The 27835-nt window shown below is 41.0% G+C and overlaps 1 protein-coding gene across 1 annotated transcript in view; it reads right to left on the bottom strand.

The window, feature by feature from the left end:
• Window positions 1-3276: 3276 nt before the first annotated feature.
• Window positions 3277-27835, bottom strand: part of ADAMTS18 (ADAM metallopeptidase with thrombospondin type 1 motif 18) — a 77309-nt gene continuing 52750 nt past the window's right edge. The window contains exons 17-23 of the mRNA XM_058034124.1: window positions 17635-17776; window positions 16311-16437; window positions 11607-11811; window positions 8886-9077; window positions 8325-8537; window positions 7206-7353; window positions 3277-3642 (exon numbers count right to left, since the gene is read on the bottom strand). Coding sequence (XP_057890107.1) covers window positions 3527-3642; window positions 7206-7353; window positions 8325-8537; window positions 8886-9077; window positions 11607-11811; window positions 16311-16437; window positions 17635-17776 — 1143 coding nt within the window. The 3' untranslated portion in view covers window positions 3277-3526. The remainder of the gene's footprint in view (window positions 3643-7205; window positions 7354-8324; window positions 8538-8885; window positions 9078-11606; window positions 11812-16310; window positions 16438-17634; window positions 17777-27835) is intronic.

The following is a 27835-nucleotide window of genomic DNA, read 5'->3' as shown; positions in this document are numbered from 1 at the left end:
AGGTTTACTGCTTTGCCAGATCCTCACTTCTCAGTCCCCCGGAACTGGCAGGTGAGTGATCCACATGGATTTCCCTTCTCTTGGGACAGTCCCTATCTTGGTTAGGACTCAGCACTGAACATGCCTCATTTTTGCTTTCAAAGCAGTGTCAGGATAAAGTTCCTCAGTACTGTTCCTACAAATCTCACCTGCACAGAGCTGCCTTGGAGATGTCCTGCACTGTCCACACAGACAGTGAGCCACCAGCAGCACTTTTTCTCCTAATCACCATGAGCTCCCTATGAACATGATCTTTTCCTCAGTTTCTTGTGGCACACTCAAGACTCTGAGCCCCTCCTGACCTGTGCACACAGCCCTGAACACAGTGGCATCTCAGTGACTCTGTGAGGCTGCACTTCAATTACAATAGAAATCATAATGTTAATTTATTTTCTTGATGCTTTTGAATAGGATTTGCTGAAAAATAAAGGAAATATGAGATATGGATCATGTTACCATAAAACCACATGCAGTGAAACATTCATCTGTCTCCAGCATTTCATGTCTTCTGGGCATCTGAGAGAGTTGAGTTTGATTTACACAATCAAGCTATTCATTAAATATCTGTTTGAGTTTTGGGCAGATGCATCCTTTACCTGAGTGATGAAATCTGACCACAGGAAATTGAGCTATTCCTTTGTGAAAAGACCCCATTCTGCTTTATAAAGTGAGCCTTGCAGCAATACACTTCCAGAAAACTGCCAAGTTTTGTGTACCAAATACTGTTGTAAGGTCTCAGCAATAAAGCAGTTGTGGACTTGGGGGGGATCCAAGCACACAATAGCACATTTTTATGCAATATTTCCTCTTTCAACATCCCACTCCAACGCTGTAATTCACTGACAACCATCGGTTCATTTGGATTCCGAAATTCTAGCCCCAAACACTAAGCAGTTTATAGTCTGAATTCCTGTGTGGGCATATTAATTACTTAAATCACTAGTCCAAATCCCATCCCAAAGAGCTCTTGCTGGGAGTCCTTCAGGAGCAGACTGATCTATTATTGCTTACTGGATTGTACTGTGTGTCAGAGGCATCTCAGTATTTCTATCAACAGCCCTCTGGATATCTGGCTCTTGTGAGAGCACTAAGTGATTGTGAATGAAGGGAAAAGCACCAATATATGCTGGAGAATATATCTGAAATGATCAGTGAAATTAAACCCTCCCTCCTAGGGATTGGCTTGGAAGGTTCTTAGCCAGTTTTAGAAAAATCAAGTATCCCCAGGCAGATGGGAGAGGCTGTAAAACCTCCTGCTGTGCTGAGTGAGGCTCCTTATCTTGAATACCACCTTGCAGATAAAGACAGGGAAGAATCCTGCTGGTTCTGGGATACACAAATTCCCACTGTCTTTGCTGAGAGGATTGGCAGCTCAGGTTTGTCTTGCACATGTATTGTTGTGTATTTTAGCTTTTGTGTTGTCATACAAATAAAACCATGAAGTTTTGCTCAGTTTTTGCCTTTTTGGGCCCAATTTCCCCATCACACTGCAGCAGAAAAACAGGATAACCTTCTACTTATGGGACAACCAACAAAGATGCAAGGGAATGCACACAGCACTTGTAACACTTGATGTTTACTTATAACCTCCATATTTTATTCATGAATTTTACAATTCCAAATATAATGAAACAGTTAGAGTATTTTATTACAAAGCTTATAAAATAATTAAATATTACACTTATAGTTTTTGCTTTTTTACACCATAATTCATACTTTGTGACACTACCATTTTTCTTTCCTCAGTTCTCACTTAGGGAAGTGAGCAAAGAATTATAAAGGAAAAGCTATGCATTAATAAATTAATTATTTTACATCAAATAATAAAAAGGACACAATTATAAAAACAAAACAAAAACAACCTTTTAATTTTCCTAGAAAAAAGGTTATAATTACACAATGTCCAATATCAAGACAGAGCAGTGTAGGTTGAGATATGTTTCCAATCATTTCCTAAAGTAACACAGAATACATGTTTTTAATTTAAATTGTTTCAGAAGGAACTGCTAATTTTAAGTGACCACTGTCTGGCATTAGTGCTGAGCTGGCTAATCCTACACTGAAACCATACTTTAAAAAAACACTCAAACTGAACTACATTCATCAAAAAAAGTTGTGGGATTGGGTGGAATTAGATAAATATGTCCCTCATAGGCACTCCCCAGAAAATTACAGTAGGACACAGCTCTGTCTCGGAATGGGTTTGGCAAATAGGTTGGGGTTTTTTCAAGGCAGAAATGTTCTGAATGGCACCATTTGATACATGGTGCCATCAAACAAATCGATACTGAACGGCCACAAATATCAGCATTTTTACAATTCTTTAGTTGGCTGGTAGATTCTGAACTAAATACAAGTATTAGGAGGGTGTATAAAAATAGAATTGACTTTTATTTGGTAAGAGTGAATAATCCACTTATCTTTTAATGCGTTTTTTTTGTGTAATGTGAATAAATAACTTTTTAGAGAAGTTCAGCATGAATTAATGGACTGCAGTATTCTTGTTATTTGCTTTGGGTAATGGATGAATCAAAATTTGCAGAGAGATTTGAGATTAGAAGGAAGACATTCTTCAGTATCTTGGCATTCAAACAATCTAGCTTCTGAAACAAAACTACTTTAAAATATCAAGTTTAAATTTAAAATTACAAATCTAATGAGCTTAGAAAGTTGAAAACATAACCATTGAGCTCAATCAATCTGAGTTCCTTGAGTTAGTTGAAATATGCAATTCTATTTTACTTGTAACACAGCAATATTAAAAGTCCAAATATTCTACTGCTGCACATTTCTAGGAATACATTTCAAGTTACTAGTTAACCACCTCTGAGTTTCTACACAAAGCAGAAAATGAATTCTTCAAAAATTATAAAAACATTAGCATGATGCACAACTTGCTTTTCCAGCAGCAAGTCTGGTAGAGAAGCACCATAATATCTTTGTAGTGCACTATTTACTTCTGGTGGCCACACGTGTGACACTGCCTTCTCCAGCCCTCAGCCATGGATGTCCCTCCAGGGCAGCAAACAGCTTCCTCACCCTGGGACAAGAGTCACAAAAAATAGCAAAGGACACACTTCTGATGGTGTGCTCTGTCCTGCTGCCTCCTCCTCCAGCTGCCAAGCTCTCCTGCTTTGCATTCTGGTAAATCAGCCAGAAAGGGCTCCCTTGTTTCTTCCCCGTAACATGTGACAGTGCAAAATGACACTTTTAAAGAAAGAAGAACTTCCCCTTGAGTCTCAGTGTTCAAGTGATCCATAGTACCCTGTGCTTTAGTGAGGTCAGCAAATTAAGAAAAAATAAGAAAGAAACATTCCTTTTTCAACATAAATCCAACAATTACTGTACCTCAGACATTCCCTTAGAAAAAATGTCTCTCCCATCAGTGGTTTATGTGGCACCATGTCTTGCCTCAAAGCAGAGATAAATCCAACATAAATTGAAGAAGAGAATCCTGTCACTGAAGGGTTCAGATAACACGCTGCTATCAGTTCTTCTTCGTACATGATTTACAACATTGCTTGCCATAAAATTTGTGGTTACAGACACCATGCTGGGGCACCAGATGACACCAAGTGAAGAAATCCACACAAGAAGGATCATCTGAAGGAGAGAAACACAAGTAATGTGGTAAGGCTGTGTTTTAGCAAGTCTGCAAGTCAGGCAATAGTCCTGAGGCACCCTTGTATGCCTTTGGTAATATTAAAAACATGATGGGTAACTTGATTCAAAGGAGAAGAAACATGAATGAGCTTTCATCTCAAAAATACTAGTTTCTTGTTTGATTTTAAGAGCCATTAAATTTTGCCAAGAGATTTGTTAACTTGATCAAGATAGAACTATTATTATAGGGGGGTCAAAAGCTGAAGGAATTAAAAAAATGGGATCACACTTTGTAGCTCAGGAAGACAGGAGGCAGTTCCACATTAGAGGATAAAAAAAGCCATCTGTGTTTACATCTCTGATTACAGTTGCTCCAAACCCAGGTACTCATACAAATGAGCCTACTCCATATTTGGTACCAGTTGCTGGCTGCCATCATCACCATCATCATGTGGAGTTCACCTGCACACAGACCTCATGGAACTCAGAATGCCTGGCCCCTGCACAAAGTGCTCTGCTCTGTGCTTGTATTCCTGCACTTTCTGGAGACACTTCTTTCTCTCCCTTTTACTCTGCAGGGAACCTCAGAAATCTCTTTGCTCAGACACTTCAGTTAGGTGTCATGATTTAGCTTTTGGGGTCTTGACTATGCCATGTTGGCAAAATCTTAATTAACTGCAATGGGAGAAGAGACTTGTTAACCATGGTTAGTTCTCAAAAGCCCAGCTTTTCATTAAAAATATAGCCAAATTATATTTTTCAATTAAAATCTTGTTACTCTTCAATTTATGTGCAGATATCATTTATACACACAGCTCCATGGCTTTAAAAACACATTGTAGCTGCTTCTCTCTCATTTTGCAGTGGATGCTTTATGTTTCTTTAAAAGAGGAGAGTGATGATTCATATGGGTGATTTACAAACAAATTCACCATGTCTGAGAGAGCAGTAAGACTCAATGGGGTTTAGCAAAATTTATAGCTAAACTGAAATCTGCAAGCATGGGTAAAGGTTTTGTTCAGCTCTCAGAACTACTGTTTACATGGCCAATAAAAGGAATTTACAAGGAGACTGAACAAAAATCTACCCACCACTGTCTGCATTCTTAGATCAGTTACTGAGTCACAGTAGATAAATACTCCCTCACAGAGCACAGACAACTTCTGCATGTTCCATGGGCCAGGAGGCATCTCCACCTCTCTATAGCAACTTCTTTGGTTTAATCACCACTGCTTTTTTTGTATTTCCTTTTATATAATGGCAAAGGTGATATTTTATACCTTTATCACCCTAAAATTTATTTGACTGAAAAAGAAAATAATTTACTAATAATAATTCTTTTAAAATGCCAGTTTTCCTCAGGTTTTAAAAACATTAGCTAGCCTTTAAACTCTAATGGTAGGGAAAGAAAATACTGTTCTTGAACAGGAACTGGGGAGCTCAGGACTGAACTGCAGCCTTCCCACTCCACTGCACTGCCTTTCTGTTCTGCATGGAGTGTCAGGAGGGATCCAGCTGGGAGTTCAGCACCAGACTCCCCATTCCTTCACCTGCTGCCACCAGACAGAATTTGGGAGGGCCCAAAGCAGACAAGAGATGAAAAGCACACACCACACCAAGGAAGGAAAGCTGTTCTGATGAAGAGAGGAAGGAGCTCTCCTGCCATGAAAGGGTGAATTAAAAAAAAAAAAATTAGAAATTACTGTTTAAAAAAAAAGTATAAGCACTAAGGAAGCCACGTAAATTAATCTTTATGTCCCCTTTGAAGATCAGAGGGCGATGCTAATATTGCAGAGGTATGGCTGAAATTGGGACCTAATCCAAGGACTGTTGGAAGGAACACAAAGAGTCCCACAAAATTCAGTGGGTGGGGATCAGGCAGTCAGGTCCTTATTTCTATTTACCCAAGTATTTATCAGTTGTTTAGATTTTCATTCATTTGAAGCAGCTGGATTTACTTCGAGTTACGGTGACCGTAACTGCCTCTAGAGAGGGATGGAAATGACCCAGTTTGTCTAGGAAAGTGTGCAAACTCTCCCTGAAACATTAATTTCTTGCCTGTGATCACTGAGCTGGAGCTGCATGGCTGATAATAGAGACTGATTTGCTTCAATGTGATTCCAGCCCAGCTGGTTTCCTCTCTTTTTGCTGCTTTAGACAGAAAGTTAGAGAGCAGCGAGGAGATAATTGATCTCTAGAGCCTGACGACCCAGGTATAATAAAGGGGAAAGGGCTCCTGCAGATGTGAGGAGAGAGAGAAGCAGGCCAAGGCCAAAATTAATAACAGACAGTACTTCAGACATGAAATACAGCAGGGGAAAACAGAGGTGAAAGAAAAGTCCTTGCTATATCCTAACAGAAAAGGAAGCTATACAGAAACTCTGAAGTACAGCAGAACCTTTTAGGAATGTTAATTTGAAGTGTTAGGAACATCTACTGATAAAAACAGCAGAACTATTTACTTATCCCTTTTAGGACCATTTCATCTCCATATCCTTGTTTGGATTCAGGTCCCCTGATAGATGAGTGTGATAGCCTGCATGTCTCAGGCTGATGCAGCAGAAAGGTTTGTTAGGATCTCACTGGGTTTCACAGGGGGTTTTGTGCACAGGGAATGCCAGGAATTGGGCAGACATGGGGGTGGTTGGCTAATGTCAGTTTACAAGATGCAGGGCCAGAGCTTGACCTCTGCTCCCAGCTCCATTACCACCTTCCTCATGCAGTCCAGCCTAGATTTTATAGAGGTTGCTTTCAGCTCCCAGTTTTAAAAAGGTCAATTAATGTGCAGGATTTTGAAAGTCACAATTGAAAGTGCTTTAGCATAACCAGATTATGTGGGACAAACATGGACCTCCATGAGCATTTTTCATGCAGTTAGGAAAGAGTCACAAACAGTAACCACCCTGTAAGCAAATCTCTGGAACACCACTCTTTGTCTGTGGTGGTGCTGAGAGAATTCCCCTTCCCTCATTCCATGTGGCACAAAACCCCTTGCTCCCCCCTCCCTTCTCACACTGAAGAGGTGGAGAGATAGAGTGGACATGAAAGTGGAGAGAGACCCTAATTTCATGTTCCCTGACTGCCTGTCATGCACTGCTCAGAAGCAGTAAGATGGACATTCTAGGTAAAGCAATTTTGGAATCCCAGGAGCTGGGTGAGGTCTGGAAGACTAAAGAAATATGGCAAATTCTTATTGTTTAGTTCCAAAGTGGCTATTATTCATCAAAAGCAGTACCAGCATAGAATGCTTGTGTTTTTCAACAAGAGAGTAATAAAGGTGCAGTTCAGAACCAAACAGCATGACTTTTTCACATACTTCTTTTAACATATGCTTTTTAAAAAAATCTCCAGTACCAGTTGTACTCCCAAGTCTGCTTTAAGAGGGCTCACTTGGTGAAGAAGAGATGCTGTTAATATCAGAGAGTTACTGTAAATGTGGAAGTCTAGGAAAAAAACAGCTATGAAGGAACAGGCCAGATCAGTGGTGCAGCGAAAAGGTGATGTTTGCTGGGTATAGAACTCCAAGCAACAAGCCTGCTGCAGCATCTTGAGCTGAGTTTTACCTCTTTTCACGGGGACTGGGCAGAAGTTGGTGTTGCAGGCTCTCAGGACAGCTGGTTTCTGCTGGGGCAGGCAGCCAGCAGCCGGCCTGCCCTGGCGCAGGCACTGCACGCTCCGCGTCTGCACTCCCCCGCCGCAGGTCACCGTGCACTGGGCAGAGGGAAAACAAAACCTTGGCTGCATTGCAGAGACTCTGAGAGCCCCGAAAGCCAAAGGGAGAGCCTTCAAGGGCCTCATATGAGACTTTCAAAGCAAGAGAGGTCAGGACCAGGTGTGCTGCTGTCCACCAAGCCCCATCAGGACCAACTTTTCAAAGGCATGTGTGTCTTGTGGTTATTTAAGGACTCAGCTGAAAATCTGGTTCCTTACTTAGACATCAAGACAGAAATTGAACATTTTAGAAACCTGTTCCTGATTGTTTGCATGGATTTCTTTTGATCTCTAAGCCTCTGGGCCCAACCCTGCTGCCTGAACACAGATAAAAATCCCATCAGAACCATAATTATGGCAGTTTCTGGGGAAAACCAGTATGGGTTTGCAGGAAGAGCTATGAAGTATTTTAAAATTAATAAGCCTTTTACTTGTATGTGTTTTATGAAAAGTTGTCTTTAAGATAAATGTGATCATTTTCATCTGATTGCAATTGTCAGGCATACATTGTTTCATGTAAATATTATTAAATGGGTGCGTGTCTCATTGATATATGACTCATAAATTAGATAAGTTCCAGAAATACAGAAGCTTGTTTGCAAGAATGTAGAAACAAATACAGATTGATCCCACAATTAATCATAGTATTTAGGGAATTCCAGGCAATCTGTGCAGATGCTCAAATACACTGTGCATAGAGATATGCAGTAGTTCAAGCACAGTGCACTTTGAAGAAGACTGAGAAGAAAGTGTTGGAAAATGGGTGTGGAATGTAGTGCCTCTCAAGCATGAATAACATTTTTAAGTGACATTCTTCAGTTTCAGGACAAAGCACTGAGCTGCACCAAAGCACATGATGGATGTGGAGCAGCTGCATCCCATCTCAGGGGCTGAGTGGTGTGGCCCCGTGCAGGAGGCACCTGGGGCCTGTGAGCACTGGAGGCAGCTCCTCTGTGCTCTGACATGCCTACCTGCTGCCAGGGCGAGGAATACCAGCCAGACACCATGTTATACAACGTCTGTGATGGACAGGCTCCCTTGTTACAAGCTTCCTCCAGGCTGGTGTTTGGTTTCTTGATGTTCCTGCATCTCCTCTGGGGGAAGGTGACCAATTTCCCGTGGATGCTCTTCTCGCCGCATTTGAGTTCTCGCTGCCGCAGGCCGGGCCCGCAGGAGGCTGAGCACTGCAGAGGCAAAGCACAGCTTCTACAGCCTCACAAACACAGGCAGATAAAGGGGAACTTGGGGTGGGTCAGACACCCCAAATTGTGCATTGTAAAAGCATCACAGAACTAATCCCACAAAGCCCATGCTCCATAAAGGGTAAACTGAAATATGAACCCCAGACAGTGATTAACAAAGACATTGGGGTCCCTCCATCTGCATCTGGGGATTACAGCTCCTCACCTAGAATGCCTGATTTTCAAACCACAGCTCAGCTGTTCTTCCTCCCCATGGTTTGTGTGTCCCTGAGCCAGCATTGCCAAGAGCAGCCAGGGCAGGCAGAGAGCCATGAAACTGCAGCACTTTACCTCACTCCAGGAAGAAATCACCCACTGGAGCCGGTCATTTTTGGGACAGCGGCCGAGCACACAGGTCTGCTGGGACTCAGGCTTAGGCTCTGCACTGCACCTGCTTTCAGGCAAGATTTTCACCTTGGGAGAACCAGGACTCTTGCAGTAGACATCCCGTTTCTTAATACCTCTCCCACAAGTCTTGGAGCACTGTGATGGAAAGAAACACTTCTTTGAACTGGAGGAAATGAAAACTGGCATCATTTGCATTTTCCAGCAGAGCAGAGGAAACATGGCTAATGTGCTGTACATCACAGCTGCCATCATGATATAAGTAAACCTGAAATTCTATTGGTAAATAAGTAACAGCAACATCTGTGTGTCACTTCTAAAACATTGTCCTAAGTGCTTTCTTAAATGTAAGCTGTGAACTCTCTCAGCCCCCATGTAGAACAGACAAGTAATCTCTTTTCCATAGATGAGGTAAGTTGGACTTGTGAGCAAAATGCTTTTGTGAGCAAAATGCTTTTTCCCTGCTCAGCATAGTTGAAAGCTGGTCCTAAGCTCCCTCCACAGAATCTTCCATGGCAAGATGCTCTCGGCTATTTGTCATTTTGTCCTCACCTTGGCCTAGAGGGATGAGACCGAGGCAGAGGAAACTGCCCAGGGAATTGATGCATAACTCCACAAAGGAGACAGAATCTGATACAGACAATGCTTAAGGAGATACTTTAGTTGCCAACTGCAGCGTAGGACGAGTCACCAGGATAAATATGCATTGGTTCAGCAATGAGCCGTGGTTCATGGAACAGACATGCTGTGGTTTGCACTGCCTTTCATACAACAAAATGCCTGAATGAGCCATTTGCGAGGAAATGAAGCAAAGAGCCCTGAAATAATGCTGCCAGCTTCCTACCTGCTTGCATCCTCTTCTAGCTGTCCTTTCTACCAATAATTATGGGGCATGTTCCAAGGCAGAACCACTCAGTGTATCAAATTACAAATGTCTTTAAAAGATTTCATGAAAGCACCGTTGTGCTGAGGGTGTAACAAATATCTGCATGCTGAAAATCTGTGGGTTTAATCCTCCCCCAAACAAATGATCTTTTCATTTAAAACAACACTGATTTCTGCAGAGAGCCTGGGTTTGGATTAGATGTTAGGAATAAATTCCTCCTCTGAGAGTGGGCAGGCCCTGGCACAGGGTGCCCAGAGCAGCTGGGGCTGCCCCTGGATCCCGGGCAGTGCCCAAGGCCAGGCTGGACACTGGGGCTGGAGCAGCCTGGGACAGGGGAAGATGTCCCTGACATGGCTGGGGTGGCACTGGATGGGCTTTAAGGCCCCTTCCGGCCTAAACCATTCTGATTCTATGATTTTATGATTTTACATTTTTTTAACATGATTCTATGATTTTATATTTTTTTTCTTCTCACCACATTTAAGTCTGTAATATTACAGTTTTCAGATGAATATTAAAACCTTTACTAACTTGTGCAATAGGCCTGTTCACTATATTCAGCAGGACTGGTGAACCTAATTTTTATGGCCTTATTTGAGAATTGCAACTTGAATTTTATACCTCTTAAAGAGAAGGAAAACAGATTTTTTTGTAATGGTCTTATTTATTTGTTTGTTTATTTATTTATTTGCCTTAGAAGAAAGGAAGTTTGTAAGTGTGAATGTATTTGAAGACCTGTTTTATAAAATCTTCTGCTACACTCAGGTTTTCTTCAGACACGCTGGAAGAAAAAGTCCTTTTTTGAGAGTTGTGCTGGACTACTGAATAGTTACTCATCTGTTATAGAACATTACAGGGCACTTTGTGCTCAGCTGGGGATGCTGAGGTCAAGATGTTTAACACCTGAAGAGTGACAGCACCAAGAACAAAACACATAAGTAATACATTTTTTAGCTAATTGAAATCCACCAAATTCAATTTAGTGGATTTCAATTAGCTGAAAAATGTATTACTTGAATATCACTAAATGAAGACAGAAAATTAAAATCAATGTAGATCCTTTTATAAGGGTACTGTCAGCTCTCTCTTAAAACCCAGATGTGTGATTTATTTGAAGGATAATTTCATTTATCCTTACATGAACAGCATCAACAGCAGTGAGAGATGGAGCAGAGCTGATTTTTTGTGTGTTTTTAGCTCAGGTGTTTCGGTGCCAGGTGTGTGAAGCAGGGTATGCACAAAGGAATTTGCCCTCATGGCAATAGCTGAGCAGCTCTGCTTGCAGGAGAGCTACTCTAACAAAGGCATAGGCACAAAAGTGACTAATCAATGTATAATTCACAAATTTATCAATCCACAATCCATATACACATGTGCATTAATATGCAACTTTAACCCCAAATATTTCTTCATTCCTTGACTGCCTGCCATCTCTAAGAGAAGGCAATACTGCTTGGGAAGTAATCTCATAGACGGTTGCTGGTCACAGAGCCCTAAACTATGAACCCAGAAAGAATTTTCCATCTGTTTGTATGCACCTAAAAGAACACCACGTGCCCACTTCTGGCAAGCCCTCATGTGCCAGCTCCTCTGAAGGCTGGTTACAAGGCACATTTAGTTTACATGTTTATACAAACATGGTTTACATATTATCTTCAAGTAAAAAAACCACATGCAAAGCACTGATCTCCACAAAATTTGCTCTGTTGTTTTGGGAGAGAATTTTTTGCAGTATTTTCATCATGCCAGCAGACAAAAATGTAAGTTTTTCTCCGAATTACCTGAGACCATGGGCCAGGGCTCCATTCGGGTGGGCAGTCCTGAGCACTGCACACTTGCACCTGTGCTGGGGTGCTGACAGGACACAGGGAATGGGCCACCACCTCCTCTCTTTGGAAAGCCCTTTTCTGGACACACTGAATGAGGCGGCTTTGCTGTCCCCCTCCACAAGACTTGCTGCATGTGCTCCATTCACCTGCTGACCAGCTTAAAGGAGGAAACATGTGTTAGAAACACAGGAGTGCAATTAGCTGTAGAAAATAAATGAAAACAGCCACCTATCAAATGTGAATTATCCAGGGATCCTGCTCAGCCTATCTCCTGGTGTACTGGTATCTGTTCAAGCAATCAAAAAGCTGCAGTTACATGATCTATTTTCAAAGCATGGAACTTTCTGCTAGGGATGAAATACAAGTCACTCAACTAGAAAAACAAGTATTGTTTATTTATAGCTTTTACCCACTGAAACGAGCTTGCCTATGAATCTGACCTGGAATCCTGAGTTCCACAGGGACTGAAAGAGATGCTGCTATTGAGGCAGGTGGAGTACTCAGAAGATAGAATTAGATAAGATAGAATTAGATAAGATAGAATTTAGTTGAGTATGTACGACTGTGTTTGTGCTGAGATATACTCCACTCACACAGGGGGACAAATGTTGACATTTCTGTCAAAATCTACTGGCCCTACAGGTATTAATCCAAAAGAAATTGCTTGCTAAAAGCAGCAGTGCTGTCCCTGATATCCTGAGGAAATGAAAAGGCTCTGAAAGGCTGAGAGAGCTGGGGCTGTTCAGCCTGGAAAAACAGAGGCTCCAGGGTGACCTAAGTGCATCCCTCCTGTACCTGAGGGAAGCCTGGAAGAGAGCTGGAGAGGCACTTTTCACAAGGGAATGCACAAGCGAAAGGGGAAATGGCTTTAAGCTGAAGGAGGGCAGGTTTAGATTGGATATAAGGAAAGGAATTGTTCCCTGTGAGAGTGGGGGAGGCACAGGGTGCCCAGAGCAGCTGGGGCTGCCCCTGGATCCCTGGCAGTGCCCAAGGCCAGGCTGGACACTGGGGCTGGAGCACCTGGGACAGGGGAAGGTGTCCCTGCCATGGCAGGGGTGGCACTGGGTGGGATTTGAGGCCCCTTCTGACCCAAAGCACGCTGTGACTTTATGATTCTCTAACTCAATGATTTACAAATCCTTAGACTAATAAATCTGGCAGACAGTTGATGCAGAATCTAAATAAAACAGAGGCAATTTAACCAGCACAAGCTGTTGGGCAATGTGTGCTCAGGCACGGGGACACTGCAGTTTACACGCCATGTCCCTCAAGTGACACAAAGTCTGAGGAGTTATTGCCAACTGCTTGGGCTAAGTTCAGTTTTGAAATGCCAGGAGCTGCTCACTATTTCTATTCTTGAAGCTCTGAGGGTCCCCAGGCATTGTGGGACACTTTGCAAATATGCAACCAAGTGTCTTTGTCTTGAAGGCTTCCATTGTAAGACCATAACCACAGCCAGATAGGAAAACAGAAGTGAAAAAGCAGAAGAAATTATGAATGACTAAATGATTACTCACTGAGAACTCTTATTTAAAGACCCAGCACTGAAATTACTGAAGATTTTTAAACAGTTTGGCGAATTTTTAGTAATTTATGTAATGGAAAAGGTTCTTGTCTCACATCTGACCACTTGGCCAATCCTACTTCCACAGTTTCTCACAGCATCAATCCTGTGACCACTGGAATAGCTGCTTACATAAAGCTTTAGCGACAAGAAAGCTTTCTTCATCCTGTGTGAAAGATGCACAGGGTCCCATTTGCCTGTCTATTCACAGCTGCTTGAAAACAAAGCTAATTTTAATTATAAAGAATTTATAAAAAGCCTATTTTTGAGAAATGTCTTTGGGAATAGAAGAAATCCCAGCTCTCAGTATCTAGCAACTTCAGAAACTGCCAAAAGTAGTGAGAAATGTAAAAGGCACTAATTTAAGGACAAAGAAATATTAATGTGAAAAGTCAGTCGTTATGTAATTCCAGAACATGTCAAAAGTTTCCTTTTTGTCTGATTTATAAATATTTGGGCCGTTGAACTACAAACTTCTGAGAAAAGAGTTTTAATCCATTTTACAACTTCTAAGTAGTTTGCCTTGATGTTCCTGACAATGGCCATTGGTGGAGTGACCAAAAGTGTTCATTTGAAGAGTTTATTCACCATAACTGCCCAGAAAGTTCCCCTCTTCACAGAGCAGAGGGCAGTAAACCTACTTTAATGTCCTCTAGTAAACTTCCATTTTCCAAGATTGTCTGGGCTGTGATCCAAGAGTATCTTTCATTAGTTCGAATAACTAAATTATTATGACCAGATTTGGCAGCTCTGGAATCCAACAACAGCAGTGTGCAGTGCTGGTGCCTTTCTGTGTGGGACAGTAGTTTGTGCCCACTCAGACTAATCAGCCTTTGTTCTTATGCAGCAATTATTCCTCACTGACCTTCACAAGTCTGGAGCCTCTTTTATGTCCCCAAACTGACACACTTGTATCTCATCTGTCACCTCCTTCCCCTGCCTCTTCTGCCTGGTGTATTTGGGTTTGCTTTATTTGCTGGCTGTTAAGCATTCTTTTGTTTCCTCCATGGCATTTATTAATCCTATTAATCCTAATTTTTTTTTTTCTGTTGGCAGTTTTGGGTTTATGGGAAATATTACATGCTGTGAGTTTCTGGGCAGATTCCTCAGCAGAGATATCCTGGCACAGTTTCACTCAGCTGAATGGCAACCTGTTAATTTAAGGCATGGTCCTACATGTAGATTCTCCATGCATTAATCTATCCTAAGGATTTTAAGAATAATTAATTAGTAAGTTGAACTATTTTTCCCTAGAGGTGCTTGGGGCTTTTACATGTTTATTTTTGTACTCATTTTATAGTTCAATTCATTAATTTTGTTTTAAAGTAGTAAATCATAGAATAGCTGTGATTTCAGTAAAAAAACATTGCACTGTGTGTCAAAATGAAAATTCAGCATTTTCATGGTAAATATATACCAGAGGATGTTCAAAAGACATCAGGATCTCAGGTTATCAGAAATAGAAATTTTGTGTGTGGTCAATATAAGTGAATCTGATTTGGGTGGAGCTTTATAGTATAATGATGCCACATCAAAACAAAGGTAAGCAGAAGGAGCTTAGACAGAGTCCTGCAGACATCACAGACAATACAATTCTCTGTTCGTTGGATAAAAATAGTCCTGGCAGAAGATAAGTTGCACATGAAAACATTGTGTTTGGCTACAAAGATTACTTAAAATTGGTATTGAGAAAATCATGTGGCTAAACGCAGTCTAAAGAAACTGCTGAAGCAGTAACATGGGGCTCTCATGTCACAAGGTATCATTATTTAAACCTTATCTCTATCCTTTTGTGGTCATAGTGTGTAATTTGGCATTTGGGTTTGGTGTACTCTGCTGTACTCTTTAAATTTGCAGGAAATTCCAAACTATTACTGAACTATTTTTCAGTATGTTCAACATATTGCAAAGTATGGATTTTTAAGTAAAACCAAAGCCTCTACAGAACATATGCATCTTTTTGCTTTGACCCACCATGCTCTCCTAGACTGGGAGGGATGAGGAATGCTTCCTATTAAACATCATTAAATGGGATATTTTATGGGAGCAGGCTTAGCCAACTGCTTTTACTGTTGCTTTTATCACCCCAGAGTAAAACCAGCAGATGATGCCAGGTCTGGACCCTTCCTCCATTTCTTCTGCTTCAATGCACCTTCAAGTGTATTCACTTCCCACTGAGACTGAAACACTCTTAATTTCGTCAACATATTCCTTTAGAAAATCTCTTGTTTTGGAGGCTGAAATAGCAAATCCAACATAATGCAGCTCTTCTGATCTTTAATATAAAATTAAAATAATGTTGAGGTTGCAAACTCAGGAATCCAAAAGTGAAATAACCAGTGGAAGAAAGATGGCCACAGTGTCCTTTAATCTATCCATTTTTATCCTAAGCCACACAACACTGTGTTTAATTATGTAAGCACAGAAGTTTTTTTTTTTTCCAAAGGACCCCTACATCAGCTACTATAAATCAGTGTTAACTCCCTTGCTTTTTAAATTGATTTAGACCAGCTGGGTTCTAAGTGCTTATCTATATGTCAATGTCTCCCTTTGCATCTCGCCTTTCTTACCTCTTTTAGAAAATAAGATTGTTCACAAAGGCAATGCCTTCATATATATTTTTGTGGGCACCAGAAGCTTTGCTGACAGCTCATTTGGTTCAGATAGTCCTCTTTGTGGCATGACAATACTCTGTGGGACATTTTGTCCAAAAAATCACTAATTACACTGCACAAGACTCTTTTAACCTAATCTAATATGTGGAATGCGAGTCATGGGGCCGAGCTTCCACACAGGGAGTAGCACTTTACTCAGGAAATGGGCTTAGTGATTCAAGATGAGGAGAGGTGGCAGAAGGAGCCCTGAGAAAGCTGGATGTGCCCTTGTCACCCCAGCACAGGGACAGAGCCCTCAGGAGCCTTTGCTTTAGGCACCAGACCCAAAACCCCACTTGGGCAGAACATCCTCAACAATTCCCGCTTCCCAGAGCACCAGGCAAACAATTCCCCATCCAGCAGGCAAACAATTCCCCTGGTGGAAGGGGGATTCCCTCCACGGCACAGCCAGCAGGCACAAAACCCCAGAGAACTCACTAGGCTGGGCAGGGGTTTGTGTTGCACAGCTTGGTTTCAGTCAAAGGCTTTGTCCTTGGGCCACAGAAGGAGGCGTTGACTCGAGCACGATGATCTTCCAAACAAATTGCTTTTGCTGTAATGTGTCCTGTGCAAGTGTCAGAAAAGAAAACACTATAACAAACCTGTATTTGAAATGTCAAAGAAAAAAGTAGTAGGGAACAATTTTAACTAAACAAGTCTAAACTCATCCTTGCTACAAATCCACTGAACTAAATAAAATATGGGTTTATGTGACAACATGTTTTTAGCATTGATTTCCCTCTCTGTAGCACAGATACTACTGAAGTCAGATAAAACATTTTAGCTATGAACAAAAGATTTGAAGATTGTTCCCCCAGCAAAAATTAGTAATTATTCAAGTTGTAATTCCCTGCAGACACTAGCTGTGCTTGCTTAAAACCCTTCTCACTCACTTAAAAACTACAAATAAACATTCAGTACATAATAAATAAACATTCTTTTTACAGTGAATCTCTACAGACTCCAGAGTTCTGCAGGTACCTGTACCTTAGACTCAATCAAGTGTCAGCAGCAGGACAATTACAGAAATGCCTTAAGTGATTTTATAGATTTATCTTTTAACTGAGATCTATCATTCACCTCACACATGGTTCATTGGGCACAGTGAATCAAATTTGGAAACAAGACTGTTTTCATCATTTTTATATGCATGCTGCAGCCTTTTAAAGAGAGGGAAGAAAATACAGCTGTCATATTTTATAGCTGCAGGGCTCCTGGTGGATCTTTCTTCCATAAACCATTTACTGAGATGCTGTGAAGTTCTGACACTGCACCAGCAAGGTATTCCTGAATGTCACCTGAACTTTTTGCCAATATAGGAGCATTTCCTTCAGTGCCCAGTCATATCCTTTGGTATTACAGACTTCCCACATGCCAGCTTTTTGCTTTCATTACATCAGATTTACTTTCACTGACAAAACATGTAGGGTTTATAAAAACAAATAGGTGTCTGTGCAAGAAAAGAGGAAATCAAAGCATAATTAATTTCCACATTACTTCAACAGGAAGATATGATATGCATATGGGTTGACCTAAACAAAAAAGACTGACTCACTAGCATGACTATTTTTTACTCTAAAGCCATACCAAATTATTTCCTCTGTGTTCTAAGTTATCAGATGAAAAAAATAAGGACCAGGTGTTCAGTGTAAACCCCTGTATGTATCAATATATATTTGCAAAATCAAAGGCAGCTGAAAAGCTTTGAGATGCTTTAAAAAGAATGAAAAAGAAGAGGTTTGGCAATGGGAAAGTCACCTACCACCACCACAGGTCGCTGAGCACTCAGACTGCACTGTCACCCAAGAGTAGCTGTGCTTCCTGACAGATGTCTTGTTCTCAATGCTGCTTTTGGCAAATGTGTATTCCCAAGAAATCCCAGGGTTTTTGCCTTGTAACAGGATCTGTAGAGGGATATTTGGGGGTTGTTTTTAAAAAAAAAAAAAAGGTGGGGAGGAGGTAAAGGAAAGGATTCTGTCAGTCTGAAGGAAGATGAACTAAACAAGATCCACACAAAATATACAGGCACAAAGCATGCTTGTGAGAGGATTTTCAGGAGACCCAAAGGAAAGACCATCAAAGCAATTCCTAAACAGCAAATCATTGCCTGGAAAAGCACCTGCAGGTCTGAAAGAGAGGGTGCAGAAACAGAATCCCCTCCTGACAACTGGGGGCACCTGGCTGGGTCAGGGCAGCAGAGGTGGAACATCACCCCCAGAGCATCCCCCTCTGAGCAGGGCTGGACTCTGCCTGGGGCACTGCAGCACAGGGGTTTGGCATCTGGGCATGGGAGACATCTCCTCTCCTCAGTGAGCAAAGCCCTGGCTGATCCTTCTGGCTGTGGGTGAGGGTCCCTGGTGACACAGAGTCCCCAGGCAGACAAAGAAGAGCTGCTTTATTGCAAAAACCAGACCTTTCTCAGTTACACAGCTTGAAATCATAACATACATAATTCAACCAGCCACCATACACCATGATGTGAACACATAATGGTTATATAACTTGTTTTTCTACCCCTAGTTCAGCTGAGTCTCTTTCCCACAGTCCTTTTCTACTTAGCTGGCCTGAGCCATGGTTTACAAGGCCTTCCCTTTTATCCCTTCATTTTATCCCTGGATGCAACATCTAGCAAGGAGGAAGCCTTTGCCCACCAAGCAGGACTCAGATGCTTTCCTGGCAGAAGCTTGAGCAAAGCAGCATCTGTGAGGCTGGAGATGGCTTCCTCAGTTCTTGGGGCTAAGGGCATCAAACACAACCCACTTTCTTGTAAAAAAGCTCTTTCTATGCAGACTGGGGATAAATTTTGTTTGTAAGACCCTCAGCTGGAATTTTTCTCATGGTGATTGAAGCTGATAAAATTTCAGTGCAGGAGAGAACCTGTCCTTGGGTGTCTACAGAGCAAAAAAGGGTTGGAAAAATCTTGTTTTCCAATAGTGAATATTTTATTCACTATTTCAGCATAATGTGTTGGAAAATTTATAGAAAGTGTGATTACTGACTATAATAACAATCTCTGTCATCTAACTCAGGGAGCCCAGCTCTCAAGGGTGTACTATTTTAGTGGTGAATTATATTGCAGTTTTCATTCACTGTATTAATTTCAAGATTGAATTATAATCACTGCAAGATGCACGAACATCTGACACATACCTAAATTTGGGGAGAAATTTCTACTTAACAAAATTTATTTTAGAAACTTTTGGCAGCAAAGTGCATTCATATCCACACTTAGCAGAATCAGTGTGGGAGTTTACAGTTACAGAGCTCTAATGACTTTTAACTCTCCACCAATATGGATCCTGTCACAGTAACATAAAGAGCAGGTGCAGTTAACCTCTGTTCCTAAATTTAGTTTTTGATAAGCATTAGCATTTCAAGTACAATTCAAGTCTATGTTTAATAATTGTCATTCAAAATATTAATAACTTATTAGCGAAGTTTACATAATATCTGACCTGAGAACTTAAGCAATCCATACAAGTGGAACTGATCTCTGTAGAGACTGGTTTCATAAAATAGCAACAAACTTGCATTTATGTTAAGACTGAGAAATCTAATAACATTTTGAAGTGTAGCCAAGGGTTTTAAGGTATTCTGCAAATGTACGTATTGGAACACAGAAATTGCCCATGACGGTGAAAATTCAGACCAAATTTACATGACCTGCAGCTCAATAATGTTGAACACATGAAGGATCTGGACTGCACAGTGTTTACTTTTCTAGAAGAAAGAAAAAATGAATGCTATAATTTCTATTCTTAGTAGCCAAAGATTTTATTTCAGCCAGGGAACCTCAATAATGATCCAAACTGAGAAAACAGCAATTAGGGCTGCAAAAGGCAAATACTTCCAAGTGAATGGAAGAGTATGTGCCTTCCCCTGGGAGGATTCATATTAGAAACTCCTTCAAGCACAGGTAAATCCAGTATTTCATGTGAATTTTTTCAGCCATCCCAGCTTAATTCATGAGCACCTTAGAATAACAGTGAGGTTATGGAAGAAATAGATCTGAGAGTGACCACTGACCTCTCTTTTGAATGAAAATTCTTGGTAGAAATAGAAATACCAGATCTGCTTTAGGGATGAGTTATAGATACAAGTATATATCACAACTGTTTTACAAGAAGAGGATTCAAATGGAATACTCTGGAATTAGGAAACATGAGAACTGAGGCTGCTGTGCAACCCCTCTGTGCCCTGCACAGATGCTCCCCACACCTCGGGATCTCTTAGTGGCTCCCCAGGACACCTCCCCAGTGCCCAGTGCTCCCAGCACATGGGGCTCACTAATCTCCCAAAGCCTCTGTATTTCACTCCAGGCTCCTTCCTCAGGGTGTGCTCCTGCACCCCAGCTGCTGTGCTCCACTCAAACCATTCCCTGTGTCACTTTTGGGGGGACTTTTCTTTTTCCCTTGGTTATTCATCATTATCTGATGTAAATGTGATAAGATTTAACAGCCCTTTCAGATGAAGGGAAACATCTCCTCTGAAAAATACTATAGGATGTGTAATGTTCGACCGAGCTTTCATCAGGAACACAATACTATTGCAAAGCTGCAATTTTGCCAAAGTAACTTTTTTATTTTCACAAATCTATCAGCCTGCTGACAGCAAAAAGTCCAGCTGTTAAAACAGCTGCTTTAGAGTTTGAATATTGAACTCCAAGTCCACTGGCATTACAGATAAAACAGGTTGCAACAATGTGCTCACTCCACTCAAGGACAAATTGAGACAAATATCTGAAGCATAAAGCTTCAGAACATGTGCTTCAGAAAAAATGCAGTGTGTTACCTGTAGTAAGAACGGAGCCCTCTAACACTTTTCTTCATTTAAAACAATTCCTTCCTTGCTTCTTCTTACAGACCAGACCTCAAAATATTTTAATTTACATTTACTCATCCTCCAAGTCTAAGGCATTAGCACAGATCTCGGCATCTTAGGCAGCCAGAAACACTTTCTCCCATTTCAGTGGGTGCTCTGTGTTCCTTCAAGAGCAGAGGCTGAAATTCTGTCTGGCCTTTTAATAAGTTTTGTCAAAGAAGGAGGAGGTTTTGTCCATACCACAAAACCTCGTGTACGGGTTAGTCCTCATCTCATTTGACTCTGACAACTGTCATAAAACTGTGCTGTGCCAGTGGCCAAAAAGCAGCAAAGTTTAAAACTTTTCTAATAAAAATATCTTGAAGTATTAGACCGAACATTTGTCTTCTGAAAGTGCTCTTTGTGACACTGGAGGCAAGGAACAGATGGAATGCATTCTGAACACAGAGTTCAGGGCAGGAAGGGGGGAGGATGAGAAGGTAAGAGTGGCAGTTTTACTCCTGTTAGAGCAATTCTGTGCTGGTGCTTTGGCAGAGTGAAGGGGATGGTCTGGGACAAGTGGGAACAAGCCCTGTGAGAATCCTTCCCTTCAGAGAGCAGGCAATGGTGCAGGGAGCTCACAGCTGGGTGGGTGCCTGGGGGTAAATCCTGCACACCAGGCAAGCTGGGCCATACACATTCCAATACCTCGGGCTACAGCCCCTCCTTGCACACTGGGAAGTTGCCACAATCCTAACAGGCTGGAGAAGGGAACTTCCTCTCCATTTCCTGGCCAGAAGCCAAAGCCAGAGCCCCTTCCCACCCAGCAGGCAACGAGAGACAATGTTTACCAAGCAGAGCAGCCTCCCTGTCTCTCCTCCTGTATCATCCCAGCCATGCAGGAAAAGGGCAAAATCAAACTATGGAGCAGTATTGGAGACACAAATATTGCAGGGCACAAAAAACCATATGCTCTGATGTCCCTGGTGCTCAGCTGAAAAGTAGTACATGGTGTATAATGTCTGACTGAGTTTTCATCAGGAATGCAATACTATTGCAAAGTTGCAATTTTGCCAAAGTAACGAGCATATAAAAAGTTTTCTGTCGTATTTTCAAACATTCATTATAAAGCCCCTTCTTAACAACCCAATAACTGAAGTCTGCATATTCAGCCAAGTTATCAGACCTACAAATTTGGAAAGACCTCCAGCGCTAGTCTACTTAACTGGACTCATTCCAGCATCTTTTCAGCCAACTGGCATTTGCTCCCAAATTTACAGCTGGCAAACAACCTCCTTAAACATTTCCAGTTCCTCAACAGAACTGTTTAATGTCTACCTTTAACACACCAACCACCTGACTTCAGACACAGCACTCAGCAGCTCTGACCGCAGGGCGCAGAGTTATAAAATTTACAGCTTCTTGAGCTGGAAAACCACAGCTCTATGGCTGGAATCTGCTGGATCCCTTCTGAAGGAAAGGAGCTGTGCCTTTAGCTTACGGCACTAAATGTTAAAACAATGGATAAATTGAACTCTCCTGAGAAAAGAACCTTTTCCTTTTGCTGCTAATTTTGAATAAATTCTCTACATTAGCTGTGCATCTGCTCCTTTGTTTGAGATTTTTTTTTTTACTCGTGGCCATCCTAAGTTTCCAATATAATACTCTATTTTGCAGGTCAGATTTTTAAAGAGTCTACTAACATTGCTTTGCTGTGATTGACTTGGTGCTTTCCAGTAGTTTTTTATTGTAAGATGTGCATGTGAAGTTACTTGCAGCACACTGAATTAAGAGAGATTAATTGATACAAGCAAAGTTCCTATTCCTTCCACCATGTTTTGTTCCATGTATAGAAAGAATACTAATGCCTGGCTTGTAACATGCTGAAAAAAATCTCTCTTATCTCTATGGAGAACTAATAGACATTTACAGATTACTTACAGGGAGAAGCTGAGCACAGAGGAAAAAATCCAGGTATAAAGGACTATTTTCATCTGCATGTGCCCAATTCACAAAGTGGGCAAGAGCCCAAACTCTGAATGCAGCATCCACAGTGTCTTTGATCTGCATCCTCAAGCTGCATCTACATTGCAAATATTATCTACACTTCCTGGCTCATTCCCATTTATTCAAAGGCTTTGGAGGCCTTGGATAATTTCTTTAGGGGGATGTACCAGCCGGCAGGGAGGGCAGACAGAGAAGTCTCTGTGAGAACACGTGCCTGGCTGTGCTCTGCTTGAGACCTGCAGCTCTCATCCACTGGGGATCTCCATGCTGCTTAATAAATATTGTAACATCCAATATCCTAAGCCACATTCTGATTTCTCTGTTCAATCAGGGTTAATTCCATGGATTTATATGAATTTATTCTGGTATATTTAAGCATGCAGCATATGGTTCTGGTGGAAAAGTGTTTAAAGCAAGTTTTAAAACTAGTCTGTTGTCCTCAATGGGCAGTTATTGGATGGGATCCTTGACAGTGGCAGAACCAAGGCTTCAAAGGAAAGTGGGAGAACACCTGTTTGGAAAGCAGTAAAGGAAGAATTACCCACTGGGTACTTAAGCCAAACCTTAAAACAAAAGGGGTTTTATCTCTTCAGTACTTCTAAAATAACTTTAAATACAGTCCTAACTAAAAGCTTATGACAAACTACTGTTTTTCAAGTCCACTAAGGTCATTAAAAGGAAAAAAAAAAAAAGAAAATAAGTATCCTTGAAAGGGTCCTATATGATCTCATTTCTACTTCAGCTGTTTCAAATTTATCTTCCATTGTTATTATGCTCCATTTTTTCACTGTTCACATGCTAAATGTACAACCTTCAGGGATGCTGTCCAGCTAATCTCTCCTCACTACAGGAGAACCCTTTTATCCATTGTATTGAGTCAACATCTGTATCTTATAAGTACATCTTAGGTCCCTTTAGCATACTTTCTCTTCAGGGGAAATCAGTACAAATTTATCATCTAGTAGCTAATAATAAATGTAATCCTTTATAACTGCAACTTGGCTTTCTCCCAGTGGCAGCTACATCATCAGCAAAGCCATTCCACCTGGCCTCCCTTCTCCTGTTTTCCCCTATTGATAAAGAGGAAGTGATTTACTGGATTTAATTAGATGTATTCCTGCCTTGAAGCTCCATTCACTTTCTCTTCCTGTGGATGTCTGCCTCTTTACAAAGCATCCTTTCCATCTGTTACTTATTGATGTTAAAATAAACTCTCTTTATTTCACAAAGATGTCACAATTTCTTGATTTAACGTTTCACCAAGTTTGAGGTAAACTTCAGGGAGGATTCTCGTCCTGTCTCATCCTGGAAAACTTTGCTTTCTCCAATTGTATTTCACTTCTCAAAACAGTCAATTCTTCCTTCATCTCCTTATTGACAGAATGGAACACAAAAATTACAAAACTCTCATGTTTTTAAATTAGTTCCTCAATCCCTGGCCATGCAGTCTTTTTCATACCCACATAAAGTTTTTGTTTTCTTTCAGAATCTTTCTCAGCATTTGAGTGAGTCATGGAGAGTGACAGAATATTCCCCCAAATGGGTGTCCCCAGTGAGCCCCACAGGTGACAGAGCCCTGTGGGAACTCTCCTTCTCCAAAGGATTTGCAGCAGCTGGTGGTGCCCACTGGCAGCCCTTGTTTGCAAAGCTGGATAATTAGTGACAAATATACTGACTGTTTTATGCTAACTGTAAGTTAAATATCTTTCAGTTAGCATAAAAACATTGAAAGGGTCTTTAAACAGGAGGAACTGACCTTGGATTACCTAGGTCTAAATAACAGATAAATGAGCTGAAGGTATTCAGCTGCATTAAAAATTAAAAAAAAAAAGAAATTGAAAATTAAAAATCTGTTTAAGGTGAGACAAATATGCTACAAAAACTATATTTTTAAAAACTGGTATCAATTTCTCATCCTAGATTAGCTTCTACCATATTTCTACCCCTCTGACCAGTGACCATTATTTCATGTCATCTAAATTGGGCCATTTCAGCGACTGTCTTCTAAATCCATGAACATTTTTCATTTCAGCTTTTACTGGCTTTTGAAAACCCATAATCACCGAAAATATCAGTAATGTTAACTTCAGAAGGACATTGATGCACAAATTCTGAAGGACATCCGTTTTCTGGGTTTTCCCTTCCCCCTGTCTGTGAAATCAATTCCTGAACAATCCAGAAGGGATCCTGATGAATCCCAAAACCTCATCATGCATTCACCCTTCCAGCAGTTGTGCTCATGAAATACTAGTCATGCATATTAATTCCACATTCATCTCACAATGTTCTCCTCTCCAGGAAATATCTGGCCATTACAGTTTGTACTTTTTCTCCCACAGCCCAGTTAAATTACAGAGGCACTACTCTTTGTCTTTTTTAGTATGATTCATTCCCATAATTACATATCTATATTCTATAGAACTAAAGATATGGAGGGGAGGGTTTGGTGAAATTCTAGGGTAAATAAGAAGAGCACTCTATATCTGTTTGTGGTCTCTCACCCATTTTTGAATAGTGTTGAGGACTGCAATGTCTGATGAAATGAAACGTGCTCATCTGAACTATTGAGAAGCCTGGCAGAAAAGCAGATGCATAGGAACACACTGTACAGTAAAATATAAATACACCACATCTCATAGAACTGCAAGGCTGAACTTGTGGTGTGCAAGGCAATGGGAAATGTAAAGATTTTTTTTTTTTCTTATTTGCATCTCCTTCTGCTCTCTCAAGACATGCTTCAGTTGTCTCTTTCCAGAAAATATTTTGGAGGATGACTGCATTTCAAAGGAAGTGATTGCCTTGAGCACAGACTTGCCAGACCTGTCTGGTCCCATCCTCTCCTGGGAATGCTGCTCAGAGAACGTGCACAGCCTGAGCTTCCTGGATACCTGCAGCCCGCTCTGCAGGCAGAAACAAAGGCAAAAACCTGGACCATTTCAGCCACCACACAAATCTCCACCAAAATCTTAACTGCAGAATGAAGTGGGCACGAGCTGTGTTAATCTGGCATTCAGTCATAGGAGGATGGCAATAAATACAGCTGCAAAACCTTCCATTTTCAGCCCACCTGAATAATAAAAGCTCCTGTATTGTACATACAATTTATCCACGTCCTCAATACCTGCAGTGCACCATTTTACTAGGGCTCACACTGGATTATTTTGGAAGAAAAACAACAGCCCTAATCTGGAAAAAAAAAAGTATTAAATATCTTTTGAATACAGCCTAATTAAAAGAAAAATCTAAAGATTACAGGAAGAAGTTGAGGTCCAAACACTGGAAAACCTTATCTTACATAAAACTAATTTAGTTGAATAAAAAATTGCAGCAGAAAAGTTTTGTGTGCTTCTTTGAAAATTGTAGGTGAGATAAAAATGAAAACAAAGCTACACTGTAGTATGCTTAAACATTCCCTTTTTTCAGCCTACTATCAGTTTCTGGTATTTAGAGCTGAAGCAGGATTTGTTTCAGTATTATGGCTGCAAGCACACATTCAGCAATTTTGTTTCTCAAAACATATTTCTTCTGTTTTCTGTCATTTTTGCTTCTTAGAGTTACTGGTAAGTTATAAATAATGCAGATCTCTGAACAGAAAATTCTGTTGGTTTTTTTTTTTTTTCTCAAAATTGAGCTTGCTGAATTTTCCTAAATTATTAAATGAGGAAAAAAACATTTTAAATCCAGTTCATAGATATGTGTAATTGGGGAACATGTAACATTTTTAGCCATTAGAATCCCCAGCCACCAGTGGTGTAGGTATTTCAATAAAATACAAGGGAAGCTTAAATAAGCTCTGAAAGGAGCAACAGCCTCCAGTTAAATGTTACATCTTAATAAAACTGTTTAGCATAATTTGAAAGGATGAAAATAGAAGTGTTATTTGGCATTAATTTCTTTTCTTTAATCTTTATTCTGCAAAGTATGTGCCTGATATGCAGCCAAGTCTTCCTGCAGGCAATTTATTATTCATACTTCAGCTCTATAATAATAGTAATAGAGCTCAAGTCTACTTTGGGTTATGACAAGTAAGATTCCTGGGAGTTCAGCTTAACATTTCATAGTATTCGTAAGTGTGGTGGTTTTGGTGTAAGGCAGATGGTTTGCAGGGAGGGAAGCATGTCTGGAGCTTTGGAGACCAAACTGATTGGACTAAAGGAAGATCCCTGTGAGCACACACACCCAAAATGAAAATTCTTCAATGAAGAAAAATGCTGCAAAAGCCATTGTGAATTATGATGGCAATTTGTGTAGAGACAAACCCTTAGCCCATGTCAAACTGCCTGTTCTAAAACTTGTGTTCACTCTACAGAGGTCTAACCTGCCCATGCTCCAGGGCCTTCAGTATTTCCCAAGGACATGTTTCAGTCAATTACTCAGCCAGCAGGAAGAGCAGCAAAGCTCTTCAGTATTCCAAACACACACTCCTCTGGACACTTGTGAAAGCTTTAGTAACCCTTGAAGAGTATAGTTCATGTCCCAGTCTGTGCTTGCTCTTTCTTGGTTTAATAGGCTCAAGCTGGGCAAGGGAGGGGATCCCAGAGCCTGGGTTATGGGATAGGGACAAAGACAAGGACAAGGGGCAAGGACACTGCCATGGCCAGGGGGCACAGCACAGCTGGGATATGGGATGGGGACAAGGACAGCAGGATGCTGCCATGGCCAATGGGCACAGCACCCACTGCCAAGCTCCCCAGTGGCACTGCATGTTCCAGAGTGCTGCTGAAAGGTGTGGGAAGGAACTGAATCCCTGCTGGGGAGGGATCCTTCCTTCTCACAGGGAAGGAAGGATTCACCAAAACAGTCCCAACAGCTGAGTTACAAAGCCAAAGAGCTGCAAGAGCTGAAAAGGGCAAACTAATGGAGCTAACAGGAAGTAAAGCCCTGGATGATTCAGCCAGAAATGGCCCCTCAGATATTCCAATGAATTTTAGAAGAAAATCTAGCTAAGCAACATAATGCAGAAAGAGGTTTTTCTCAGAATAGCAGTAGCAAATGCCAATTTCGAAATTGTAAAACTTGAACTAACCATGTAATTATCAAGTTTCCTTTCTGCTTACAATAGTTTCAACACAGGACATCTGGCAAACAAAGCAGGTGACACAAATTTGATTGTGAGATAAACAGATATAATAGAATAACTGAACCAACAGAAATTC

The sequence above is a fragment of the Melospiza georgiana genome, chromosome 14, assembly GCF_028018845.1.
Source record: "Melospiza georgiana isolate bMelGeo1 chromosome 14, bMelGeo1.pri, whole genome shotgun sequence".
Classification (NCBI taxonomy): domain Eukaryota; kingdom Metazoa; phylum Chordata; class Aves; order Passeriformes; family Passerellidae; genus Melospiza; species Melospiza georgiana.
Note: the sequence above shows the minus strand (reverse complement) of the source record. Positions and strands in the feature narration are given on the sequence as shown.